Source organism: Morus notabilis, unplaced genomic scaffold (genome assembly GCF_000414095.1).
Source record: "Morus notabilis unplaced genomic scaffold, ASM41409v2 Scaffold1652, whole genome shotgun sequence".
NCBI lineage: Eukaryota > Viridiplantae > Streptophyta > Magnoliopsida > Rosales > Moraceae > Morus > Morus notabilis.
The window spans coordinates 1-22,935 of record NW_010361129.1 but is presented as its reverse complement, the minus strand read 5'-3'; the positions used below and the strand labels follow the sequence as shown (position 1 = coordinate 22,935).

General features: G+C 35.8%; 3 protein-coding genes across 6 annotated transcripts; 1 reads left to right on the top strand and 2 right to left on the bottom strand.

Annotated features, from left to right (window-relative positions):
• Positions 1-2,779: 2,779 nt before the first annotated feature.
• Positions 2,780-4,030, top strand: LOC21391449 (cytochrome b561 and DOMON domain-containing protein At5g47530). Its single transcript, XM_010098568.2, has one exon. The coding sequence runs from the start codon at positions 2,852-2,854 to the stop codon at positions 4,028-4,030; it is 1,179 nt and encodes a 392-aa protein (XP_010096870.1). The 5' UTR covers positions 2,780-2,851.
• A 650-nt stretch (positions 4,031-4,680) lies between these two features.
• Positions 4,681-9,938, bottom strand: LOC21391448 (splicing factor, suppressor of white-apricot homolog). Of its 4 annotated transcripts, none has more exons than XM_010098567.2 (4): positions 9,540-9,938; positions 7,976-8,133; positions 6,745-7,533; positions 4,681-6,288 (listed from the first exon to the last, which is right to left on the bottom strand). In XM_010098567.2, exons 1-4 carry the CDS (start codon positions 9,796-9,798, stop codon positions 4,798-4,800), a joined length of 2,697 nt encoding a protein of 898 aa, XP_010096869.1. In that variant the 5' UTR covers positions 9,799-9,938; the 3' UTR covers positions 4,681-4,797. The 4 variants fall into 4 exon arrangements, with proteins under 4 accessions (XP_010096869.1, XP_024021667.1, XP_024021668.1 ...); XM_024165899.1 differs by lacking the exon at positions 9,540-9,938 and adding an exon at positions 7,786-7,838 and having other exon boundaries at positions 7,976-8,039; XM_024165900.1 differs by lacking the exon at positions 9,540-9,938 and adding an exon at positions 7,786-7,832 and having other exon boundaries at positions 7,976-8,032.
• A 698-nt stretch (positions 9,939-10,636) lies between these two features.
• On the bottom strand, positions 10,637-20,257 carry LOC21391447 (UPF0505 protein). Its single transcript, XM_024165906.1, has 23 exons — positions 20,144-20,257; positions 19,585-19,803; positions 19,193-19,226; positions 18,835-19,019; positions 18,267-18,426; positions 17,605-17,701; positions 16,632-16,801; positions 16,154-16,320; positions 15,638-15,826; positions 15,288-15,377; positions 14,925-15,005; positions 14,149-14,292; positions 13,864-13,946; positions 13,560-13,698; positions 13,390-13,473; positions 13,011-13,172; positions 12,842-12,929; positions 12,467-12,544; positions 12,291-12,357; positions 12,082-12,181; positions 11,732-11,848; positions 11,575-11,631; positions 10,637-11,008 (listed from the first exon to the last, which is right to left on the bottom strand). The coding sequence occupies exons 1-23, from the start codon at positions 20,252-20,254 to the stop codon at positions 10,859-10,861; spliced, it is 2,772 nt and encodes a 923-aa protein (XP_024021674.1). The 5' UTR covers positions 20,255-20,257; the 3' UTR covers positions 10,637-10,858.
• Between the last annotated feature and the right edge of the window lie 2,678 nt (positions 20,258-22,935).

The window sequence follows — 22,935 nt, the reverse complement described above, 5'->3', positions numbered from 1 at the left end:
AAGTTTTATGAAAATTTTTTATATACACGATCCGCTAGTCTCACACTTTCGCATCCTAATTCGATTTGTAAACCAACAATAGTAACATTTAAATATTAAGATATGATTGTTCTCACCAATTAGAGATTTTTCCTTTTAAGATTAAGTCACGTTCAGATTGGACTGGTAAAATTCCATCATCTTCATTCCGTTGTATCATTTCCTACACACACAAAAAAGGAATAAACAAAATACTTAGGCCTCGTTCACTTCGCGAATTCGAGTTTTTAATTCGAGTTGAGATGTGACATTTTCTGAGAGCTTTTCACTGTATTAGAAAAAGTTAGATGTGACATTTTCTGAGAGCTTTTTACTGTAGAAACCTAAAACTGAAAACTCGAATCGGTGAAATGAACGAGCCCTTAATATGTGATTATAATATAACAAAGATAATTATTCAAGAAAGATCAACGAAAAGAAAACACAGTAGTTTGTTTTTCTTTATTCCAAGTCTTAATTATAGCTGCATTAAAAGATATAATTACCACGTGTCCCTACATCTGTAGAAGCTAGTTTCTCATTTGAGCTGTACCAACAATATTTTCAAAGACATCTAGCTTACAAAAGGTTTTAGAAAAGAGAGCTGATGATCACAAAATTCAAACATATTTCCTTTTCACTTCTTTTTCTTCTTCACCAACCAGATTGTCAACAGAAATAACTGGCGTTAATTATTTCTGCTGATATTTACCTTACTAAAAATACTGTATTCCTCGTGTCTTATTCTTAAGACATCAAACATAATTACTACAACGTGTGAAAACTGTGATTTTAGTCTAAAGATGTCGGCGATGTCAGGGGGTAAAATTAAGTTTTTTCCCTCATAATTATTTGACTATTACTTGGCAGAAATAGTATATATGACTTATTATTTGCTATAATAATTAAACGTGACAATATATATAAAAGGGAAAAAAATTTCTGCTAGAAAATCCTAGTAAATACTGTACTATTAATTATTTTATTAAAATCAATGACTATTATAAGTACTATCATTCTGCTCGACGCAATTTTATATGCCTTGTATAATAACTCTATTGTCAATACCACTTAAAATGTCTATCTCCATATATACACAAGTAAACTATTAATCTCTCATTCAATTGTATGTAAAGTTGAGTCTCCACTTCACAGGAAAAAAAAAAAAAAACACTATTTTCTTTTCTTGAATCAAAATAAGTCACAGATCACTATTGTAATCTTTTATGAAATGAAAAAGAAAATAATTACATCAGATTTGAGAAACAACAAAGAAAAATCATCAACCCTTGAACTTGTATATTGTAAAAGCCAAAAGTGTCTAAACTAAGCTCACAAAGAACAAAGCTTGGAGCATTATGCCACCAAGTATAACATCCAGAAAATTATACAAAAATTATCCAAACAATCAGCAGCTGCCTGTATTAGCCTCTCTGAAAGAATGAGAAATAACAAAATCCATAGAGTAACATCATTAAGAACATCAATTTAAGTATTCCGAAGAGATCAATGAACTTTGGAACAATTTCACCGAAAAAGATGGACTGCACAAGCAGAAATAATTCCTTTGCCTTTTGAATCTCTACATATCCTGCGTTCAATATAATGAATTACTATCCACATACTAGACAACAATAATTTTACTTTTTTTTTGGAAAATAATGTATGCAATTAGAAGAACAAGTCAAAACAAAATGAATGAAAGGTTTATAGCGCATGTATATATATGTGTGTGTATCAATTGTTTTTATTTTTCGTTTTTTGAATTTAGTCATATTATCCTTGCTGTATTTTTCCAAGTTATTTTCCTTCTTTTTAAAATGAGTTACTGTCTTTTCTTGTCATCACGTTTAGGGGGTTTGTTTTTAATATGTTTTATTTCTAATTTGTTTTTCTGCTATTGTCGTTTTTTAAATTTGTTGTCGCTTCGTATGCTTAAATGCTATTCTAATCGACGTTCTTCTGATTGTTTAGTTGCTCGAAAATATTTACGTCGTTTATAAAGTTACTTTCGTTTTCGTTTGTCGTCGTTTCAAAGTAATTATTGTTCTTTTAGCGATTTTATCGTTTCTTTATATATGTTGTCGTTTTTTCGCTTGTCATTTACCTGACAAAACTATAGATAAGAGTGTCCTCTCTCTTTCTAGTGCCAGATAGTCTCCCATAGCCTTATGCCGTGGATGGCAGATTCTTTTTGTTTTTTTTAATGAACTTGATAGTGGGGGGTTCGAACTCATCACTTTATAATGGAGTCAAGTGTAGAATTATTATTAGGCTGTGTCTGCAATCACATAAATAAAAGATTCCCGATATATATTTATATTAAAAATTCAGAAAGTGAAAAAAAAAGTTATGCTTCAAATCTTGAATCCGTCATGTTCAAGTAATGTCATTCTAAAGAGTCTAAAAGTGACGTCTCAAACTTGAATGCTAAATGCTAAAGAATCCGTAATGGAATTGGAGTAGGACTCTTATGTTGACACTTTATTATTAGTTTTAAATGCTCTCGTACCACCAAAAAGGAAAAAACAAAAAACAAAAAACAAAAACAGAAAAGAAACAAAAAAGGAATCGATTGTTATTTGTTTCCAATCATGATTAGAAAAACACCAATCATATACGATTTTGCAGTTTTTAATCTAATAATATTATAAAGAGATATGGTTGGACTTGTACAAGGACTAGGATTACTCTCCACTGTGTATATATATGTGTGTGTGCATGTGCTGCTTTGTTCTCTCACAATCAGTGTCTGCTTCATTCTCTGTTTCTCTCATCAGTTTGATCACTCTAATAAAGTGTTTCCGAGATCATCGTGACAAAGATTTTCATCATGACGTCTCTCTTGTTTCTCACTCTTGCCCTCTTATCCTTCTCTTCAACCATATTCTCACAACCATGCATGACCAACCGATTTCCAAACCAAAAAACCTTTGCAGCTTGTGATGATCTTCCGGTTCTGGACTCGACCCTCCACTGGAACTACATTCCTTCATCGGGAAAAGTCGAAATCGCCTATCGAAAATCGGGTTTGAGCGGTTCGAGATCGTCGTGGATCGGGTGGGCCATAAACCCTACTTCAACAGGCATGGTCGGTTCGCAGGCTCTGATAGCTCTTCAACGTTCCGATGGGAGAGTTTCGGCCTACACTTCTCCCTTAACGAGCTACGGGACTCAGCTTCAAGAGGGTAATCTCAGTTTATCTGTTTTTGATATCTCCGCCTCTTATGAAAACGATGAGATGTTCATCTTTGCGACTCTACAACTGCCTTACAATGCCACTGTGGTAAACCAAGTTTGGCAAGAAGGAAAAGTTTCCGGGGATGTTCCGGCGATGCATGAACTGTCCGGTCCTAATCTCTGGTCGTTCGGAACCATCGACTTTCTCTCGGGAAAAGTGGAAGAAAGCAAAAGAGATTCTAGGGCTACAATGAAGAATGTTCATGGAATAATCAACGCCGTCAGTTGGGGTTTCCTCATGCCTCTTGGTGCCATAATAGCTAGGCATGTTAAGGTTTTTGAAGCGGCAGATCCGGCTTGGTTTTATCTTCATGTGACGTGTCAGTTTTCGGGTTATCTCGTCGGAGTAGTCGGATGGGGAACAGGGCTTTGGCTCGGCGCTAAATCTGCAGGGATTGAGTACAGTGGCCACAGATGTATTGGCAGAACTATTTTTGCCCTCGCAACGATTCAAGCATTGGTTGGTGGTTTCTTGAGGCCTAAGAAAGAACATGAATACAGGGTGTTTTGGAATGTGTTTCACTATGCTTTTGGGTATGCCACAATTGGTCTTGGCGTCTTTAACGTGTACAAAGGATTGGATATATTGGAGCCAGGAAAATTTTGGAGAGACGCTTATACTGGGATTATTGTGTCGTTGGGTTGTGTTGCTGTCGTTTTGGAAGCTTTCACTTGGTATGTCGTTTTGAGGAGGAAAAGTCAAAGCTCAGAAAAGAATTTGGAGCAGCAAACTAGTGGATCAACAGTTGTCTCGCCAGAGGAATCAGTCTGAAGAAGAAAAGTATTATTGCTGCTGATTATCTTTGAAGATAATCTGATGATGCTCATAGAAGTTCTTTATTTTTTTAGTTTTTAGTTATTTCTTCATTTCTTGCTGGACATTTGACTCATTTGACCAGCATGAATTGTATGCTGGATTTTTGTTACTCGTGTATTCAGATGTTTTATTCATTACGTTAAATGAAATTTTTGGGTTGATATTTTATCCTTCTTTGTCAAATGTCTATTTTGCTCCCATATATAAGAAATATGCACATGTAAATCGATATTCACCCTTGGTGAAAATAATTTATTTTGTTAAATAGTAATTCAAAGTTTTTTCTTTTTTAACAACTTTTTTTTGAAGGTAATTGTAAATCAATTACCTTGAGGCTCCCTTAGGCTCCGCTCCGTTTTACCTTGACTCTGTGTGGAAAACAAGGTAATTGTGAATCATGATTCAAAATAAGAAACAAACATCTCCGTAATTTGGCAACAATCTTATTTTCCAATTCTACTCTGTTATATAAAATAGTAATTAGTAAGATTTTTTACATCCCTACGTCCGTTCACCAATCAGATAAATGTATTATATAATATCGTTTTGACATTCTCTCAACAAAATTAAACCGCATATCAGATTTTCGAAATTAGAACAGTATAGGAACGGAAAAAAAGAGCTCTTTACGCATTAACATAAATGATGGAAATCGTGACAATTGTCACTACAATAGTTGTGAAAAACAATACTAATAGTAATAAAAAGTAGCCCTCCAACTATTACAAGGTTGCCATCAACATGGCACGGATTTTGGCCCTTAAATCATCAGAGACCTCCGTGGTTTCAGAGGGCTGGGATGGAGCGGTTTCTTGTCGATGCGACTTTAATAAATCTACAGAGGCTTCCCTACTAGCTCCTTCACTTTCATTTGCTTTCGATTGATCAGACTTTGCACAGATTTCTCCCTCTTCTAATTCCACTTCTCTTTCGGAATGATGTTTCCTATGTTTAATGGATCTGCTCCGGTGCTGACCCTCATCATCAGAGGAGCCACCGTGTTTGCGTCTGCGTCGAGTACGCCGATGTTCGTCATCTGAGGAGTCCACATGTCTATGGTGGCGTCGAGAACCACAATGCTCATCATCATCAAAGCTATGATGCTTTCGCCTTTTCCTAAAGGATTGATGCTCACTGTCATCAGAGGAGCTGTTGTGCTTATGACGACGCTGAGAGTGCTGATCCTCGTCATCAGAGTACTCATCTCTGTCATGCTTATGACGGTGTTGAGAGTCTATGTCCTTGGAAGAGTGTCTTTTCCTGTGTTTATGCCTGTCCCTACTGTGGCTTGACAATCGATGAGACCTATGCTTCTTCCTTGAGTCCTTGTGGTCCCTTTCATCTTCTTCATCCTTCAGTTCTTCTTCTTCCTCCTCATCATCTCTTTTAGTTCTTGACCTGTAAATCCTCTTTGATCTTCGCTCATTGCAATTGTCGACGAGAGTTATCTTTTTAGACTTCTCGATCTTGTGCAGAGTGTCAACATCTGCCGGAACCAAACTCCCCTCCCTCTCCTTTCCAGCAGGATGCACAACCTCATTGCCTGAGGAGGAAATGCCAGATCCAGCTGGCTCAACTGATAAGCTGCGCAATGGATCCGGTTTTAAAGGTGCGGCCCCACTTTTTACCATGGCTGCAAACATCTTTGCCCGTTTCAATCTCTCAGCCTTCAGCTTCTGTTCTCGGGTCAAGGATGCTTCAGATGAATCAGCCTCATTAGCGGCTGTTCTTGCAGCCGTCTCTGCCATGGCCTTTGCTACAGGGACAGAAACGCTAGGCTCCCCAACTGTGGTTTGCCTTTGGACGGAACTCTGAGGTTGAGATGTGTGGAGACTCCCAAGGCTTAAAGATTGTCTGCCCTCATTGCTGGGGCCTTGACCAATGCCAACGCCTGATAGTTTTGGGAACAGTTCTAGACTTGGATTCTTAATGCCACTTGTAGCGGCCTTAAGGATAGCTGCAGCAGCATCTGCATCTACAGTAAACTCACATTGTGGCTGGCTAACTTTGGGAGGTGGATCTTGTCCATCCTTCTTGGATTTTCCAAGTACCATCCGAAACTTCTCTTTCTTATCGTAATCGTACGATATATCAGCATCAATAGATCCTGAGGTAAGTGCATCACTTTCTCTACACACTGTAGTTTTCTTTTCTATCCCATGCCCCATTGACTCATGCTTCTCAGAAACGCGGCCCTTACCAGCTAACTTAGACTGTTGAAAATAAAAAGGACCTTTAAGCATTGGTACTCGTTATCTGAAATTCACATTATTAATAAACAACTAGAAAGAGGAATGGGGAGATAAAGGATAATTATAATTATTCATCCAACAGCGTCCCCTATTAACTTAAAACATATGGTCATGTATTATGATCCTTAAAATAGAGAACAACACAATGTCCATCAAAGCATATAAATGTGAAAAGCAACTACCAAGCCGAAAACACATCAACAAACATCAAAAGACTATATTAGCAACACGACTGTATAAAATGGAAAAGTTTACAGATATCGTAACTACAGAAAGCGGGTACGATATCGGCCGAGATTTCCCCTTTCCCTAATTAATGCTCTTAACACGTGAAGATTTAAAAAACTGTCTGATATAATAGAAACCTTATGCAAAAGACATAAATTGGCGCACAGAAGTAAGAGTGCAGAACTTTACCTCCTGAGTTTTCTGGAGGACCTTTAAATAGTACGGATTATATGGATTAGACGGCAAAAGGAATGGGAATCTTCCAAACTTACGATCCTGTTCAGCAAGAACAGCTTCAAATTCTTTACCATTCCTCAAGATGAACTCAACTATCTTTTCAACCACTCTCTTTAATTCAGATGGAGGCTCCAATACAGGTAGTTCAACCTTGGAGGTGCTAGGTATTGCAGGTTCCTGTGACTTGCTGGTGGCAGTACCAACCGACCCCGAGGAATCCCCATCCCTTTTCGTCTCTGATGTAGTGGAACTTCTGACTGTGTTAATGCTACGATTCCGTTTTATGACATGCACTTTTTCTTTCAAATGGTTTGAAATGACGTCATTTTTTGCAGTTGTATTTCCTGAAGATTCCATTTGTTCTCCTCCATAAGAAGCAGTCATACTACCAGCATCAACAGTTTCCCGAGACTTGTCTGATTTTGCTTCAGGTAGAAGATCCTCAGTTGTGCCATCCTCGTCCTCTCCAGACCCATATACAGAACCGAGTAAAGACAATGCACCACCAGTCTGATTAGGTCCGTTATCATCTTTCTTCTCTCCTTGGGATTTCCCATCAAGTAGCTCATTATGATCGACAAGAAACCTAAAGTAGGGATGAAGATGATGGTCAGGCATCAAGAACCCAAATGTTGGGTTGTCTCCCTGTTTTACCCTCAAAACAATTTCTGATTGCCCGCCATGCTTGCTGACAAACATAGCAGTTCGTGCAATGATTTGATGTACCTTCTCCGTGGGAGGCTGTAAAACAAGAGAAACAAATTTCCATTTCAAAATTAAGACATTTCACATATGCAAGGTCTCAAATGATATTAATTCATATACATAAATACCAAGAATAAACCATAATAATTAACCCTGACATAAACCCATAGAACCTCACATAATCTGAATAACAATTAAGATCAAGAAAGAGAACCCTATGAAGTTATGTCTCATCCGATTTGCTCAAAAGCAGTAAGATTCAAGGAATTTCTACCATCCTAATCCCACCTGCACAGCCACTTGGATCACAAGAACGCCATCTCTGCTCCGAGCATCTGAAACTTAGACATGGTAAGCCTTAGAATAACACATGCACCTTAGTGAACTATCATCTGGTCAGGCCACATTGGTTAAGCATCCAACACACAACATTCGTATTCCATGACCGGCAGGGCTAAAATACGAGTGAAATACTTACTAGGTTCTGAATTAAGCTTTCTGGCACAGGAAATGGCGGGTGGAAAGCAGATTCAACATCATCATTTTTCAGCGCAGTTGCTTCACCTGAATTTCCATAAGAGAAGGTAATAGCATGGTAGCCACCATCAACCACCGGTTCTTCATCTTTACCTGCGTCTGGATACAAGGTAGAATATTTAATATCAAACTTATATAAAATAACAAAACCACTGTAACCCACAATGGAGCCAATTATACACAATAGGAAGCTAGTTTCAAACAGGGATAGCAACAGAAAATATAAAAACACGAAGGGAGAAAATATAAAAACACCAAGGGGGAAAAATCATTAACAAGAACATTCTTACTCGTGTCTCTGATAGATGAATTGTTGCAAATTTATATTCCATCCTGCAAACTGAAAAATTGTTTGGAAAAGTATAACAAAGCTGCCAACAAGAAACTGACCCCATAAGCCAGTCATAGGCTTAACAACCAACCCCCCCGGTCCCAAAACATTAAAGTCCACTTGATCGAGTGTCTCTAGAAATATCGACGATTATGCAGAGCTTTACTACGATTATATACCAACCACAAATCGGAACCTTTAGTTCAGCAAGTTATCAAATTCTCAAAGCTCTAAAAGCCTTTTCGAAATCACAGAAACTAGCTGCTCTATACAGAAATTATAAGCACTTCCACAAAAGACAGCAGATCATATCTAATCTCAACCCCAGAAATTCAGCTCAAGATAAATAACTGCCAACAACAACAACAAGCCTTAATCCTAACTTAATGGGAGTCGGCTATATGGATTTCACTTTTTCACGTACCTCTGTTCGAAATTAAACTTTCCTGAAGGCCTAGATCTAGAATGTCTTTCCTAACTACTTCGGTCCACGTAATTCTTGGTCTACCCCTCCCTCTCCTAGTATTAGGTATAAGAATGTCCTCCAAGCACGAACTAGTGCTTCTAGCGGTCTGTGTTGGACATGTCCGTACCACCTCAAACGGTCTTCGCGCACCTTATCTTCTATTGGTGCTACACCTACTTTACTACGAATAACTTCATTCCTTATGCAATCCATTCTCATATGGCCACTCATCCATCTTAACATACGTATTTTTGCCACACTCATCTTAAATATATGTTGTACCTTAATGGCCCAACATTCAATACCATATAACATAGCCGGACAGATTACAATCCTATAGAACTTTCCTTTCAACTTAATAGGCATCTTGCCATCACATAAAACAGTCAAAACAAAATTCGATCTGCATTTATATAAGCTCCACCTGGAACTACAAAATCCAATTTTTTTTCTCTACATTATCTTCCTCTAAAGCACAAAAAATCAATGAATCATCAATAATTTTATCGTTCGTTACTAAATTAAGCAAAATTTTCGATCTCATTTTTCTGAACTCCACTTAGAACTAAAAAATCCAATCTTTTCCTCCTTTATCTTCTTCTAAAACACAAATAATCAATTAATAACTTAATCATCCGTCAAATGAAATGAAAAACGCATCAGATTAAGCAAAAGTTTCAATCTTTGCTCTTCTTTTTCTTTGCTTACCTTGCTCTTGCTCATCCGAAGGCGGCGGAAAATCGAGGTACCGTTCGCGATCGAGTTCGGACTCAAGCGTGCCGTCGGGGAGGAGCGGCGGACGGCGGCGACTGCGAGGCGGCGGAGGAGCGGAGAGGAGGTGGCGGACGTCGTAGCGATCGATGGAGAGCGAGTTCCACTCGACGAGAGCCTCCTTGGAGTTGACGAAGGCGGCGCTGGCGTCGTCGTCGAAGAGAAGCGCGTGGCGGCCAATCACCACCAGATCCATGGCTTCCGATCGACCGTTTGGAGAAAAATGGCGGAAACCCTAGATGCGAATTGGGAGAAAGTGGTTTTTGGGGTTTCAAATTGGGATTTTTTGCGACTCCGATCGATCTGAATAGAACAGAAACGCAGAGAAAGAGGAAAAGGAAAGAATAAAAGAGAATGTTTTGTTTGCTGAAGTACCCTTTTACTATTATGTATTTGTAATTTGCAAGAAACGAAGGACAAAGAGACACGTCGTTTTACTGTTTGGAGTTTTCTCAAATAGATTAGACGACATGTGGTATGTATTTTAAGTGTTTATTTATTTCACTAATTTAAATTTTTAATTTTAATTTTATTATAATTAAAAATTTTTATAAAAAATTATAGTTAATTTTTCTACTATAATAAAAAAATTTTACATAAAATTATGTCTAAACTCAAATCTGCTTTGGGTTCCTCTTGCAAACACCGCATATAGTTTTCACTTACGTGTCGTTTGCTCTTAAGTCAAAGCCAAAGACAAGTTGCAAACTTTTAAATCTGTAAACGACTTGTCGTTTCAGTTTGGATAATTTAGTGTCGTTCATTTCGGTTTGAGGCCAGACAATCCCTTTTTTTTTTTTTTCCCCACCAAGGCTCACTTTTCATGAGAACCATATACTCGTTTAGTTCTTGAAAACACACGCATACCTCTAGATAAGGTAAAGGAAGACAAATTTTTTTTAAAGTGCCCGCGTCTCCATTTTTACTCCTTACCCTTAATTGATATTTTTTTTAATTAAATAACTGTACTAATCAAAATGGTATCAATTAAGAGTGTGACAAAAATCCGGACTCATATATTCTAAGTGTAAGTTTAGCAATTTTCACTTGCTTTTTTTTTTTTTTTTTGGTAAATCGTAATAAAAAAAACAATATCATAATAGAAAAAATATCTGTCTACACAAGGTCTCTGTAAAGAGCCAGAGACGAATACCATAAAACAATTAGGAATTACAATATTTTACATTGAATACCCCAAAAGCCAACCATGTGTAAATAATGTACTGAAGGCAAGGCAATCCCAATGTGTGCGTTCCTCATGCAGCAATCTGAGTCGCCACCTCAGAAGAAGGCAAGTATTTGTCCAAAAATTTGAAAGTCAAATGGAGGTATCTGTCCCTAGTGCTCAAACATGACTTGGCCGTTTCCATCAGTTTGGAGCAGATTAGAGATATCTCTGGACTTGGCTGCAAAACAAGCAAATAAAATAAGAGAGAGAGAGAGAGAGAGAGAGAGAAGTGAACACAAAAAGAGGAGTGTACTTCAAAGATTTATATAAAGACAATATAACTTGCACAAAACTTGAGTCCTCTTTGGATACATATAAATTTCGGGAGCACATAATAATCTTTATAATTAATGCTTAAGGCTATATTGTTGATTTACTTGCTATAGCAAGTCATAAAACACAGACGTTTAGTTCATGAATTAGAATCATGAGATTAGAACTATTTCGATTTGCGTGTATTTTTTGTGAGAGAAAATACTGTAGCGAATCATGAATCATGATTCGAATCGGGGTACGAATCCCTTAACTAAACAACCCCGTCAGAAAATGTACATAAGGTAAGCATTTATTTCTATAATTAGATCGGTGGTAACTATTGAAAACTCATTCATATATATATATATATATATTTATTGGTACTTTGGGTGACATGGGTAAGAGAGCTCAACAATCATAGATTTCAAGTACATGCAGTTAATTTAATAAAAGACAGAAAAAGTACAGTCGGGTATTCGGGGAGCTTACAGCAAAAGATGATGCAATGCAGTTGCAAGCTTCAAGTGCCAGGCTTCCACGAGCAGCCTTTGTTTACGAAAGTACAATCATAATCAGAAACAGCAAAATAGGAAAAATGAAAAAAAATAAAATAAAAGTGGCTACGTTCAAAATTAGCTATATTTACCAACGATGGTTCTTGTTGAATAGAATCAATCAGGTGCTGAAGAACCAACTTCGAAAATGAGGCAAGTTCGTGTAAATATGATAAATCGCCGTAGTATAGATAGTCATTTCCTGGAACCTGAAGAATTAAAATGGAAAATCACACCATTCATAAGATAATTAGAAGCTTGTACAACCCCTAAATGGGAGAGTTACTTTTCTACAGACAATAAAACAATCATTATGTCAAAGCCCTTTCTCAAATCGTTTAAATGACGGTTACACCATTTAACTTCGACAAATAGAATAGTTTTAATTTCTATGTATAACTGGCAATTCACATGGTCTGACCTACTTCTCATTATTTATTACCTTTCCATGATCAACACGATAAGGAAGCTTATTTTGAGATAAGGTTGCTGACAGTGAAATTATTGAACAAAAAGCCTTTGCCCTCATTTTCGGTTTTGCCCTGAAACAATAACTTAAAATGTCAACACGCGAACCGCAAAGGAAATTTGTTGACAGGACCAAGGACATGGAAAATCATAATGTCAAAAAATATGTAATGGGTAGTTTACCATGACTGCGAGTTTACAAGTACTAAAATGGTGTTGAGGAAGTAAGTAGCTCCCAGCTCAGTATTACCTTCACATAAGAAAAGACATGATTCTTCGCTTATAGATGGACTATCAATTAAATGAAACAGATGAAACACAAACCTACAAGCAGGATAAAATAAATTAGATTTCTGCACCTGGAATCATAACCAAGAGACTGCATAATTTGCGAACTAAGGAGAGTATCCAATCAACATCTTTTGGCACTTTTGAGCCTATGCAATCATAAAAAAGTGAAATAACCATGATATCACATAAAATGAAAGGCAAGTCATATAAACGTGTATAAATCTAGAAGGCAAATAACAAAATTAGCAAGAGAGATAATTAGGAAAGCATATCATGGGAAGAACAAATCCAAAGAAACATGAACATGAATTAGCATAAAGTTGTCAATTTGAATGTTGGAAATAACCAATCTTCAAGTCTATTTCGAAGAAACATCTTGAATAATAATCCTATAAGATGACTAATATTTCTCAGGAACTCTAATGACAGAGAGATGAACTAACCATCCATCCTATCTAAACTTTGCAAGCAGCTGATTGCTGAATTTAGTAGTCCCTCTGAATGAGATACTAAGCCACCTAATAAAGCAACCTGAACAGATTGGCACACGAAGAAGCGAAAATGTTGAACTGTTGTTGAGCTGGTACAAAACATAATAACTACAAGAATTACCTCCGCAGTCTCAAGGTATAGATTTAGCTGACTAATCTGAGATGAAATAGAAGGTAGTGTGACTTCACCAAATGCTATGCACGATTTGATGAAACTGTGATGTTTGCTGCCGTCTTTCAAAGCTTTGACGGCCAAAAAATTGCTGGAGTGAATTAAAATTTCCTGCAAATAAATAAAAGATAAACTACTTGTTCAAATTCAGAATATGGACAGAGACAAGAATCCATCTATAGTTTTTGCAGCAAACAGAATTACATCAAGACTTGTAGAGCTATCCTCCACCCACAAGTGACCAAATTTGGTTCGTGATATCTCTAAAATAACAATTAGATGTACAATATTTTAGATGGTAGCAGAAGAAATGAAAATAACTACAGACCTTTAGCCCATCTATGCCCCCAAAAGCTCCACGACATTCAACTAAAAATGTTAAATGACGTTCCATCTCTACCCCATAATCAACCTGAAAACAGAGGAAGATATAAGCAAATATCCCACATCAATTGCTACAATTAAAAAAATCAAAAGGGAATAGCTGAAATTAGTTACCATATTAACAAAACGGGAAATCAAACGTCCAGGTTGGTTATCAGCATCTTTCACATTCACAAAGTCTATAGCGTCATATAGAGCCTGAGATATTTCAAAAAGCAGCTGTATGGTTGTTGGATCACATATATAACCATTCCTGCCCAATGAAACAACCCTCGAAAAATAAGTATTTCACTCATATGGGCTTTACAAGGAAGGAAATAAAAACAAACAAAAAAAAGGCATGAAGGGGCTGGTCTTGTGCAGGGTAGACAGTATGAATCTCAATTTCCTGTGAACAGCAAGAGCATCAAGGATATACCTTGTAGCCATATTAAGGATGTGCATATTGACGATGGTCCTTGAGCTTCCGTACAATATGTCTAAGATCTCAAGAAAATGATTCTGCATAGAGAATATATGATAAATTCTCTGGGCAGTTTAATAAGATACAATATTCTAAATCTTAAGACCATCCAAAAATAGAAAATAAAGCAAAATGAGCCTTTATGATCCCTTTGGGAAAGTTCTGCTATAAGACATGACAAAGAGAGTTAAAAGAAAGAAAGAAAGAAAGAATAAAGGAAAATTTTTCAGAGAAGTTTACCAAAGCAACCACATCTTCAATACGATTATGATGAGAAAGAAGTTTGACCAAGATGGACTGCAAACTCGCTTGTTCATCTTCAGCAGTCCCTGTACTGCATGCCCGCCTTGAAATACCTTCTAAAATGATGTTCAGATGGCAATCCTGAAATCAATGATTAGATCCACAGAGAGAACTTAGATAGTATATAGCTAATATTTGTGCGTAGGAAAAGGGTCATCGTAATAACAAGGATATTTTTCACATTTGCCCCTGAACTTATATGGCTTTAGCAATTTGCCCCCTGAACTTTTATTTTTGGCAATTTGCCCCCTCAACTGGTAAAATTATTACAACATGCCCCATTTTGACAATGATTGTGTTAAATTAGTGTCGAAAAAACACGTTCGATGAAAAATTCTAACATCCGAATTCAAATGTAATGCAAATTTTTCAATTCCTCAACTTTCAATCCCTTAAACTATTTTTAAAAAAAAAAACAGCAAATTTAGTAAAATGGTGCACATTGCGACAATTTTACAAGTTCGGGGGGTTGATTATCAAAATTAAGAGTATGGGGGGCAATTTGCTAAACCACGACAAGTTGAGGGGACAATTGTGCTAAAAACCCTAATAATGATACAATCACGTTATAAATTCGAAGATATCAGTGTAACTACACGAATGTCATAAGGAGACATGGTCGTTTGCAGATACTTTCAAGTCAAAGATTCTTAACCTAGTACGCACATAAACATACACACAGTAAGCATCATAAGGTCTCCAAATCCACTTACCATCTGATTTTCAAGAATAATATCCACAAAAGCATCTACAACCTTCAAGTACTCATCAAAGTTCTCATACTGATTAGCAACCTGAAATAGGTATCTGTATGTCAATATATTGGTTGAATGACAATATTCTCATAAACAACCTAGAGGAACAAGCACCATAAAAGGAACATATATCAGCCTGAAAGCAACAGATGATTTATAGAGCAATGAAAAAGCCAAAACTAATGCGAGTCTTTCATATAACTACGTCATCTACTAAAGGGTACGCTTGGATACTTGAACAAAATAAAATAAACCAGCAAAAAAATATATACTTAATCAAACTCTGAAGTCGAGCTAAACTAGAGTACAGAACTCAAGTACCTGGATAATTTTATCCACCACAGCACTGACATTTTCTGTTTGAGATCTATTTTCATAAAGCCTGAATCCAAGTAACCTGTAATTCAAGCACTTTCTCAACCAAAAAGAGAGGTAATTCAGTATCATTTTATTGAAGAATTTTCCATCTTTCTACTTTTGTGGAATGTTTGCGTTTTAAATTTCCCCTAGGACACCCTTGACACATGAGCCAAGACCCAAGGGCAAAGCTTCATACTGAAGATTAAAGATAAGGAAGTGGGTCCCAGTCAAGGATGCACTAATTACTGAAATTTTTGTCCTTTAGAAGTTCAAGAAGAAAAAATGGTACTCTGTCAGTTGGCAAACTATACCTGATTAAAGGAATTATCATTACTGCATTCAATTACATGAAGGATTTTCACGGCACTTGAGCTAAATACTTCAGTTGGAAGTTCCTTGAGTAGATGATGAAGAACAACTGAGACACATGGAAAAGTTCCAAACAACTCCTCTTCATTTCTTCCCAGTCCAAGCTCCATGAGTATTTTACCTACTTGCCTCTTTGATAAAGATTTAAAGAAATATAAACAACCATTATGCCAACCAACTGATAACAAACTAGTTAAAACTTAAATCATGTGAAAGCACTAATCTTTTTTTTTTCTTTTGATAAACTAAAAATACTAAAAAGAAAATTCATGTTATGAGAAATTCAGACTATAGAAGAGATGAATAAGATATCGATATAATCCTCACATGTAGCAATTTTAATAGTTAAAAAAGTTTGAGCATGTGTTCCTAAAGGATACCATATAATGCAATAGCACACTCGTTTGCTACGTATATGTAAAGACGGGCATCACTGCTGCACAAACCCCGTAACATACCTGAGATGCATCCTTAAACATGCACTTCATACTAAACTCGATGGTTGGCTCCATCAGACTGACAAGCAATCTATTGTTGTCTTTAATATTTCGTACCACAGCGCCCTTTGCCGGTATGATCCTTGACAATAGCATTTTGATGTCGTTAACAGATCTAACTAGATATGCTGTTACAGAATAATCCCATACGCAACTAAGTTAATTTCTAACCATAACATTTTCAAAGTTATATAGACTCATTTCCCTAGGGATATTTCAAAGAAGCGTGCTAATATGTCTAAAACAGAATGAAGGGTTACAGCACTTCAAACTAAGATCAGTCAATGAGGTCAATGTAGAACTTCAGTCCACACCCCCTTCCAGCATATATCTCACCAAAATTTCTATGCAACTTTTCTAATAATCTCCTTCCTCTTATTTCCTAGTGCTCAATCACAGGGTATCCAAAAGAATATACATTCATGAAGCAGTTCTTTACCAATATCATAAGAAGGCAATTTCCGCATACAACGTGCCAAGTATAGACGACAATATGCAGATGCTAGTGGATCTCCAAGCCCTCTTATCATCATTACCAAGCGTTGGAAACAGTCTTGAGGCCTCTCATCCAAGAAACATCGGCAAGGCAATATTGCCAGCTCCAGGTAACTAAAATACAACATGATAAACAACCAAGAAGAACCATATTCAGAGATAGAGAGATAATTAAGCAAATATTTACACCAGAAAAGACGAGACGTATAATAAACCTATGTAAAACAAAAGAAAGAAAGTAAGAAAGAAATATAATCAGACTAGTTCAAAAGTTATACGTCAGTCCAAAAACTTAGGAAGCTCATATGTTTTATTATTTAATACAAATGTTAAGACAAGTTACAAACGTATTAACCACAAGTAAACATCATTCTTAACAAATAACATAGTAGAGGAAATTTCTTTTTTTAAAAGTCGGGTATCATTGATGATATGGTCACTTCTTACTTAAGGTGAAGTTGCATCTGTAACATTCTCAGAACGTAACTGCAACATGAATCAAATCAAGTTCAAAGAATATAGCATTATAGCACTCTTCAAAACTCCCGTGCTTAGATTTTCTTTTTTCTTTTTTCTTGTTTTTTTTTTCAGGAATTCGTTTCATTGCCGCTAAGAAAACCCGGTAGGCTAAATGCCTTCTCAGATATCACAAGAAAGAGGTTTTCTTCTCTCCTTTGGACAGTAGAGGTCATCCCCTTATTAGCTTTCTTTATTTCCTTATTACTTTAGCTTCCTAATTCTTTCTTCAGATTTAACTTCTTTTTATTCAAACTGAGTACATCCTAAAGCTTAGAAAATTAAGAAAGCAATAATTATCATTCCAGAGGATTAAAAAATACATATATATATGTGTGTGTGTGTGTGTGTGTGTGTGTGTGTGTGTGTGTGTGTGCGTGTGTGCGCGCTATGGAACTCACATGCGTGGAAGAAGCTCTCGGACAGCACCAATTTTGCAAAACCAATTATTGCAGGTTTCTTTGGCATCAGAGCAAATATCACTTGCTTTGAAATTCTCTGCCACAAATTGCAAAGGAGTTTCAGGAAAAAGCAAGAAGCTGCTACATAGTAACGGAGCCAACATTCTTGTCCAAACCTAGAGATGATATATGAATAACTGGTAAGAACGAAAAAGGACCAAGGTAATAAGAAAAGTGGTATGGATAACACATTATCAATTCATGGATGCTTATTTACCCTCTTCTCCAATTTATGAAATGTGCAGTTTTTAATCTGTCAGTAATGAATAATGTTAGCACTATCAAAAAGTGCTATCAATAGATCGAGATACACTATTGCTATAAATCAAAGGGTGCCTAAAACTGGGAGCATTTTAATTATGAATAATTTACTTCCTCAATCAACAAGAGTTATAATCCAAGCGAGATGACACTTTCTGGAATATTGACATGAGAATACAGCACAGCAGTATGTCAACACAAGCTGCTATAGAACCTAAACAAGCTAATATGTAGTATCAAGAATTATTCAACTTACTGCACTACCATAACAATGTATCAGTAGCTTTACTGTTGACAGAAAAGTAACTGGAGAAAGAAAGAAAGAAATCAAATGGAAAGACCTGGTAAAGAACACAATCTGGTTCCATCTTCTGAAAATTCAGCTTTCCTTTTGATGCGTTCCCATACCATATCCCCAAGCATGTCCATGACATCAGTGGCAAGAACAAAAACCGTGCCGTAAAATTGTGACACTGATGTATCTAACAAAAGCCTAGCAACCTGCAGAACCAAGAATTGCTCTCAAAGTTGGATAATGCTTTCAAGTAATACTGTAATAGAAAGGGAAAAAAAAATTACACATAATCTTGTATGCTAATGGTATATGTGGTCCTAAATATTACGATAAAGAGAGATAAAAGTCTTGCAGCAAATGGATAAGAATAATTTCCTTTGCACACCAGCTAAATGGACGTGTTAAATAAATATAAAAAAATAATAATAAAAAAAATTCAAGAAATAGACACATCAAGTGTTGCATATCAGAGATTTATAGGTGAAGTCACAAATGGTAAGAAAACTAGTGTCTTCACCATATATTGGTATTGAATAAGGAGCCTAATTAAAGGCATACAAACTTGATTGCAAAAATGAAAAATCTACCAAGGAAACAAATTTGAACAAAATAACCTTTATAGATAACTTCAAAGCCGTGACACGATCACCAACATTCCACGCACGAATGATTTCATCTTTGAGCTCATGTAACCGGGAGACATACTCTTGTCGTGTTATAATTTTGGCACCTTCTTCTGAGAACTTTTCTGGGTCTTCCAGTTCTTCCAAATGCTTACTTGTTGAGGATTTTTCATGTGCTACGAATTAGCATATCAGTAAATTAATAAACGCAAGAGACAATAATTGCTCTGATCATGGAATTAATGCTTGTCATTGACCAAATTTAACTTCCATAGAAAACAACAAACATTATTAAGAAAAAAAAAAGGAAAAGAAAAATCAGAGAAGAAAAATGGATAGGCTTCCATACTTGTTCCACCACCTTTTATTATCATATCGGACATCTGCAATTTCCAAAAGAAAAAAAAAATGAAAAGACAAGGAAAGATCAAAACTGAAGCACTAAATACACACTAGAAAAGAGAGAATTGCGATATAATCACATGAATTTTAGTAAAATTCAATATAAAGTATTGCTTCGTAATCATATTACCACTTCATAAAAATAAGACCAGACATTGAATTCTATTGAAATAAAGAGGAGGATACCGTACATTTCCTCACAAAAATGAAAATTTTCCAGAGGTTAAAATGAATTGAAACACAGAATCAGACCTAAGAAATACCAGATTTAAAGAGAAAGCAGAATGTGAAATCTCGAACTAGTATAATCAGAACAAAAAAAAAAAAAAAAGTGATTACCGAAGAAACTGAAACCATTTTTGAGACAGGAAATCTCTGCATTAAGAATCTCTTGAAAGAGGTCCATTCTTTCTCGTGGTTTTGCAGAGAGGCTCTAGGAAGTTCTGCATCGGAAATACTTTCGGAATCTTGCGAAACGATCCCGGAGACAGCTCCATTGTCGTCCGAAGCTCTCAAAGGATCAAAGAAGTCGTCGTTTCCTTGGTCCACAGCGACAATCTGAAGAGCATCACTGAACTTGGTCAACAATTTCTGAATTTTGTTCAATTTTGTGCCGTCGAATTGGGGAAAAAAAATTAAACTTTTTGTCTCTTTTTTCGATTATTTCACTGCTTGATTGGATGGTGAAGAAGAATTCAATCAAACTTCGCTTTCTAGTTTGGAAGCGATTATCTGATAATTGTACCGTTAGCTTTTAATTAGCAGAAATGTAAGTCAGAAAATTTTAACTGCACTTTCTTGGCAGCCAAACGGATGCTTAAAATCAGCGACGAGAGAAGAAGGAAGAAAATGGAAAATTTGAAACAAAAAAACAAAAATCATCGATATGACTATAGACCTGGAGGTGAGACGGAGATGGTGAAGGTGAAAGAGGATGATCGGCGGAGCGTGTGCGAGGCAGCGCGTGGGATTTTTCCTCGGCGGAGTAATCGCGAGGTCTGAACTCCATGGAAACTCCTATGCTGTTCTACAGCAGCTCCTTGCTTCTTCTTGTTTGGCTTAAGCAAACGTGATTCTAATTTTGTGTTTTCCAATTTAAAAACCAAAACGACATTTGTTTCTGTAATACGACGGTATATTCCGTACGACACTTTAATTTGCCATGCGCAAACGTTTTTGTAAACTAAGGTAAGACCGTTGGAATGTTAATATCAATTGTATATTTATGTGATATAATATATTATTTTTATTTTTGTTTAAATATATTCGTAATGTTAAATTTATTTTTTTATATAATTGTTAAGTTTCAAAAGTTGTAAAAATTATAATGATTATATAAAAAGTAAACATTTCAAACAATAATAATTAAATGTCAAATTTTCTAAATGTTATATTTGGTGAGAAATTTATTACAAAATATAGCATATAAGAAACTTAACACAATAAATAATATTATATTTGAGAGTATTTTTTACACACAAATGCTAAATTTGTAATTAGCACATCAACTATAGCATTGGATTGAAGATGCTCTAAATGTTAATACTAATGTTATATTTGGCATCAAAAAGTGTGATATGGTATGGTATTTTCATTTTTACTCTAATACATAATGCTATTTGAAATGCTAAATCTATTTTTCTCATAATTATTAGGCTTTGAAAGTTGTAAAAGTAAACTTTTATTTTTAAAATAATTAAAAAAATGTAAAAGTTGCAATGGTTACATGAAAGGATAAATATTTCAACCAATAGCAATCAAATGTTAAATTTCTCATATACTATACTTAATGAAAAATTTTTCATAAAATATAGCATATGAAAAATTTAGCATAATAAATAATATTACGTTGGAGAGTTTTTTTCCACTCAAATGCTTTATTTGCAATTAGCACATCAATACTATTGCATTAGAGATGTTCTTAGATAAAGTACTTTTTGTGATCATAATTATGGATTGAAAGTTGTAAAAATTCACTTTTAATTTTAAAGTAATTTAAAAAAGTAAATATTGTAACCATTATATTAAAAGGTTTATGAATTAACGTAGCAATTAAATATTAAAATTAGCATATTTTATATTTGTTTTTAAATTTATCATGTTTTAAATTTATCATTAAATATAGCATAAGTTAATTTTAACATCAAGACTAATATTGTATTAAAGAGTGATTTTCAGTCGTAGTCAAACGTGAAAATTTAGCATGGCACACTAATTTAAAGTCTTGGAGATACTCTAATATTTTTTTTATTAACGTAGCAATTAAATATTAAAATTAGCATATTTTATATTTGTTTTTAAATTTATCATTAAATATAGCATAGGTTAATTTTAACGTCAAGACTAATATTGTATTAAAGAGTGAGTTTCAGTCGTAGTCAAACGTGAAAATTTAGCATGGCACACTAATTTAAAGTCTTGGAGATACTCTAATATTTTTTGTTGTTGTTGTTGTTGTAATATATACATACATACCTTTGTGTGTGTGTATATATATACACCCTTTATTGAGTTTGCTGTCGTTTTTAGTGTTGTTTTGAAGCTTTATTTAAGTCGATCTCGTATGATATTGCTATGATTGTCCGTTTATCGTCATTTTCAAGTTTTTGCTATTTTAATTTTATGTTTATTGTTGAAATAAGTTATTTTAAACTTACTATGGTGTTGTTTGTTTCATAAATTTAAACTATAATTTAAATTTAAATTTTAAATTTCTTATGAGAAATATTACTAAAATAAAATTGAACCGTAATTCAAATCCATTAAAAAACCATCATTCCAATCCATGTCGTTTGAGGTTTAATGTTATTTTTGGGCCTGTTTGTTTCTGTTTTCATTTTCATTTTTCACGTTTTTCAAAGTAAAAAATTGAAAACGGGTTTTAAAAACGCATTTGGTGCAGATTTTTTTAAAAAACAAAAACAAAATCGTTTTTGTCATTTTGTGGAAATCAGAAAACGAAAAAAAGCTGTTTTCATTTTCTCCATTTTCGTTTTCATTTTCCTTTTCTCTCCCGTTTTCCCTTCAGCCTCCCCTGTCTCAGTTTTTTTCTGCCCTTCTTCAGCCATTCTTCAGCCCAGATTCTTCAGCCTTCTTGCCGGCTGAGCTCCTTCGTTCTTCTTGCCGGATTCATTTTCTCCAGTATAATACACCGTTTTTCATTTTCTCATTTCCTCTGTTTTCAGCCATTAGAGCTTGACTGGAACAAGCTTTTCTACGACGGCCCGCTACCATCTTCTCCGACTGCCCGCCACCGTCTTCTCCGACTACGCCTGAAGCGTACCCACATAAACAAGTCTGGCTTTTTCTTCTCCGCTCAAGACTTCGACTTCCAATCCAGTCTTCTCCCTCACGTTTTCCAAGAACTCAGACTTGTTGGCGGTTTCGCGGACAGCTGACGTGGTGACGCAGCGGGTGTGGGTGGTGGGGATGTTGTGGGCCCGGAGGAGTGTTTGGAAGGTATTGAGGGCTTTGAGGGCGCGAAGCACGGAGAAGGCGGAAATGGCGAAAGGAGAAGTGGGAGTTTGGTGGTAGTGGCGGCGGCCGAGGAGGACGGGGTCTTTGCGGCGGAAGAGGGGGAGGAAACAGCCGGTGGGGTGGGCCCGGACGATAAGGAGCTTGAAGGAGTTGGTGCCCATGTCGATTGCGGCAAAAAGGGAGGACGGAGAAGATGGGGTTGGTGGTGGGATA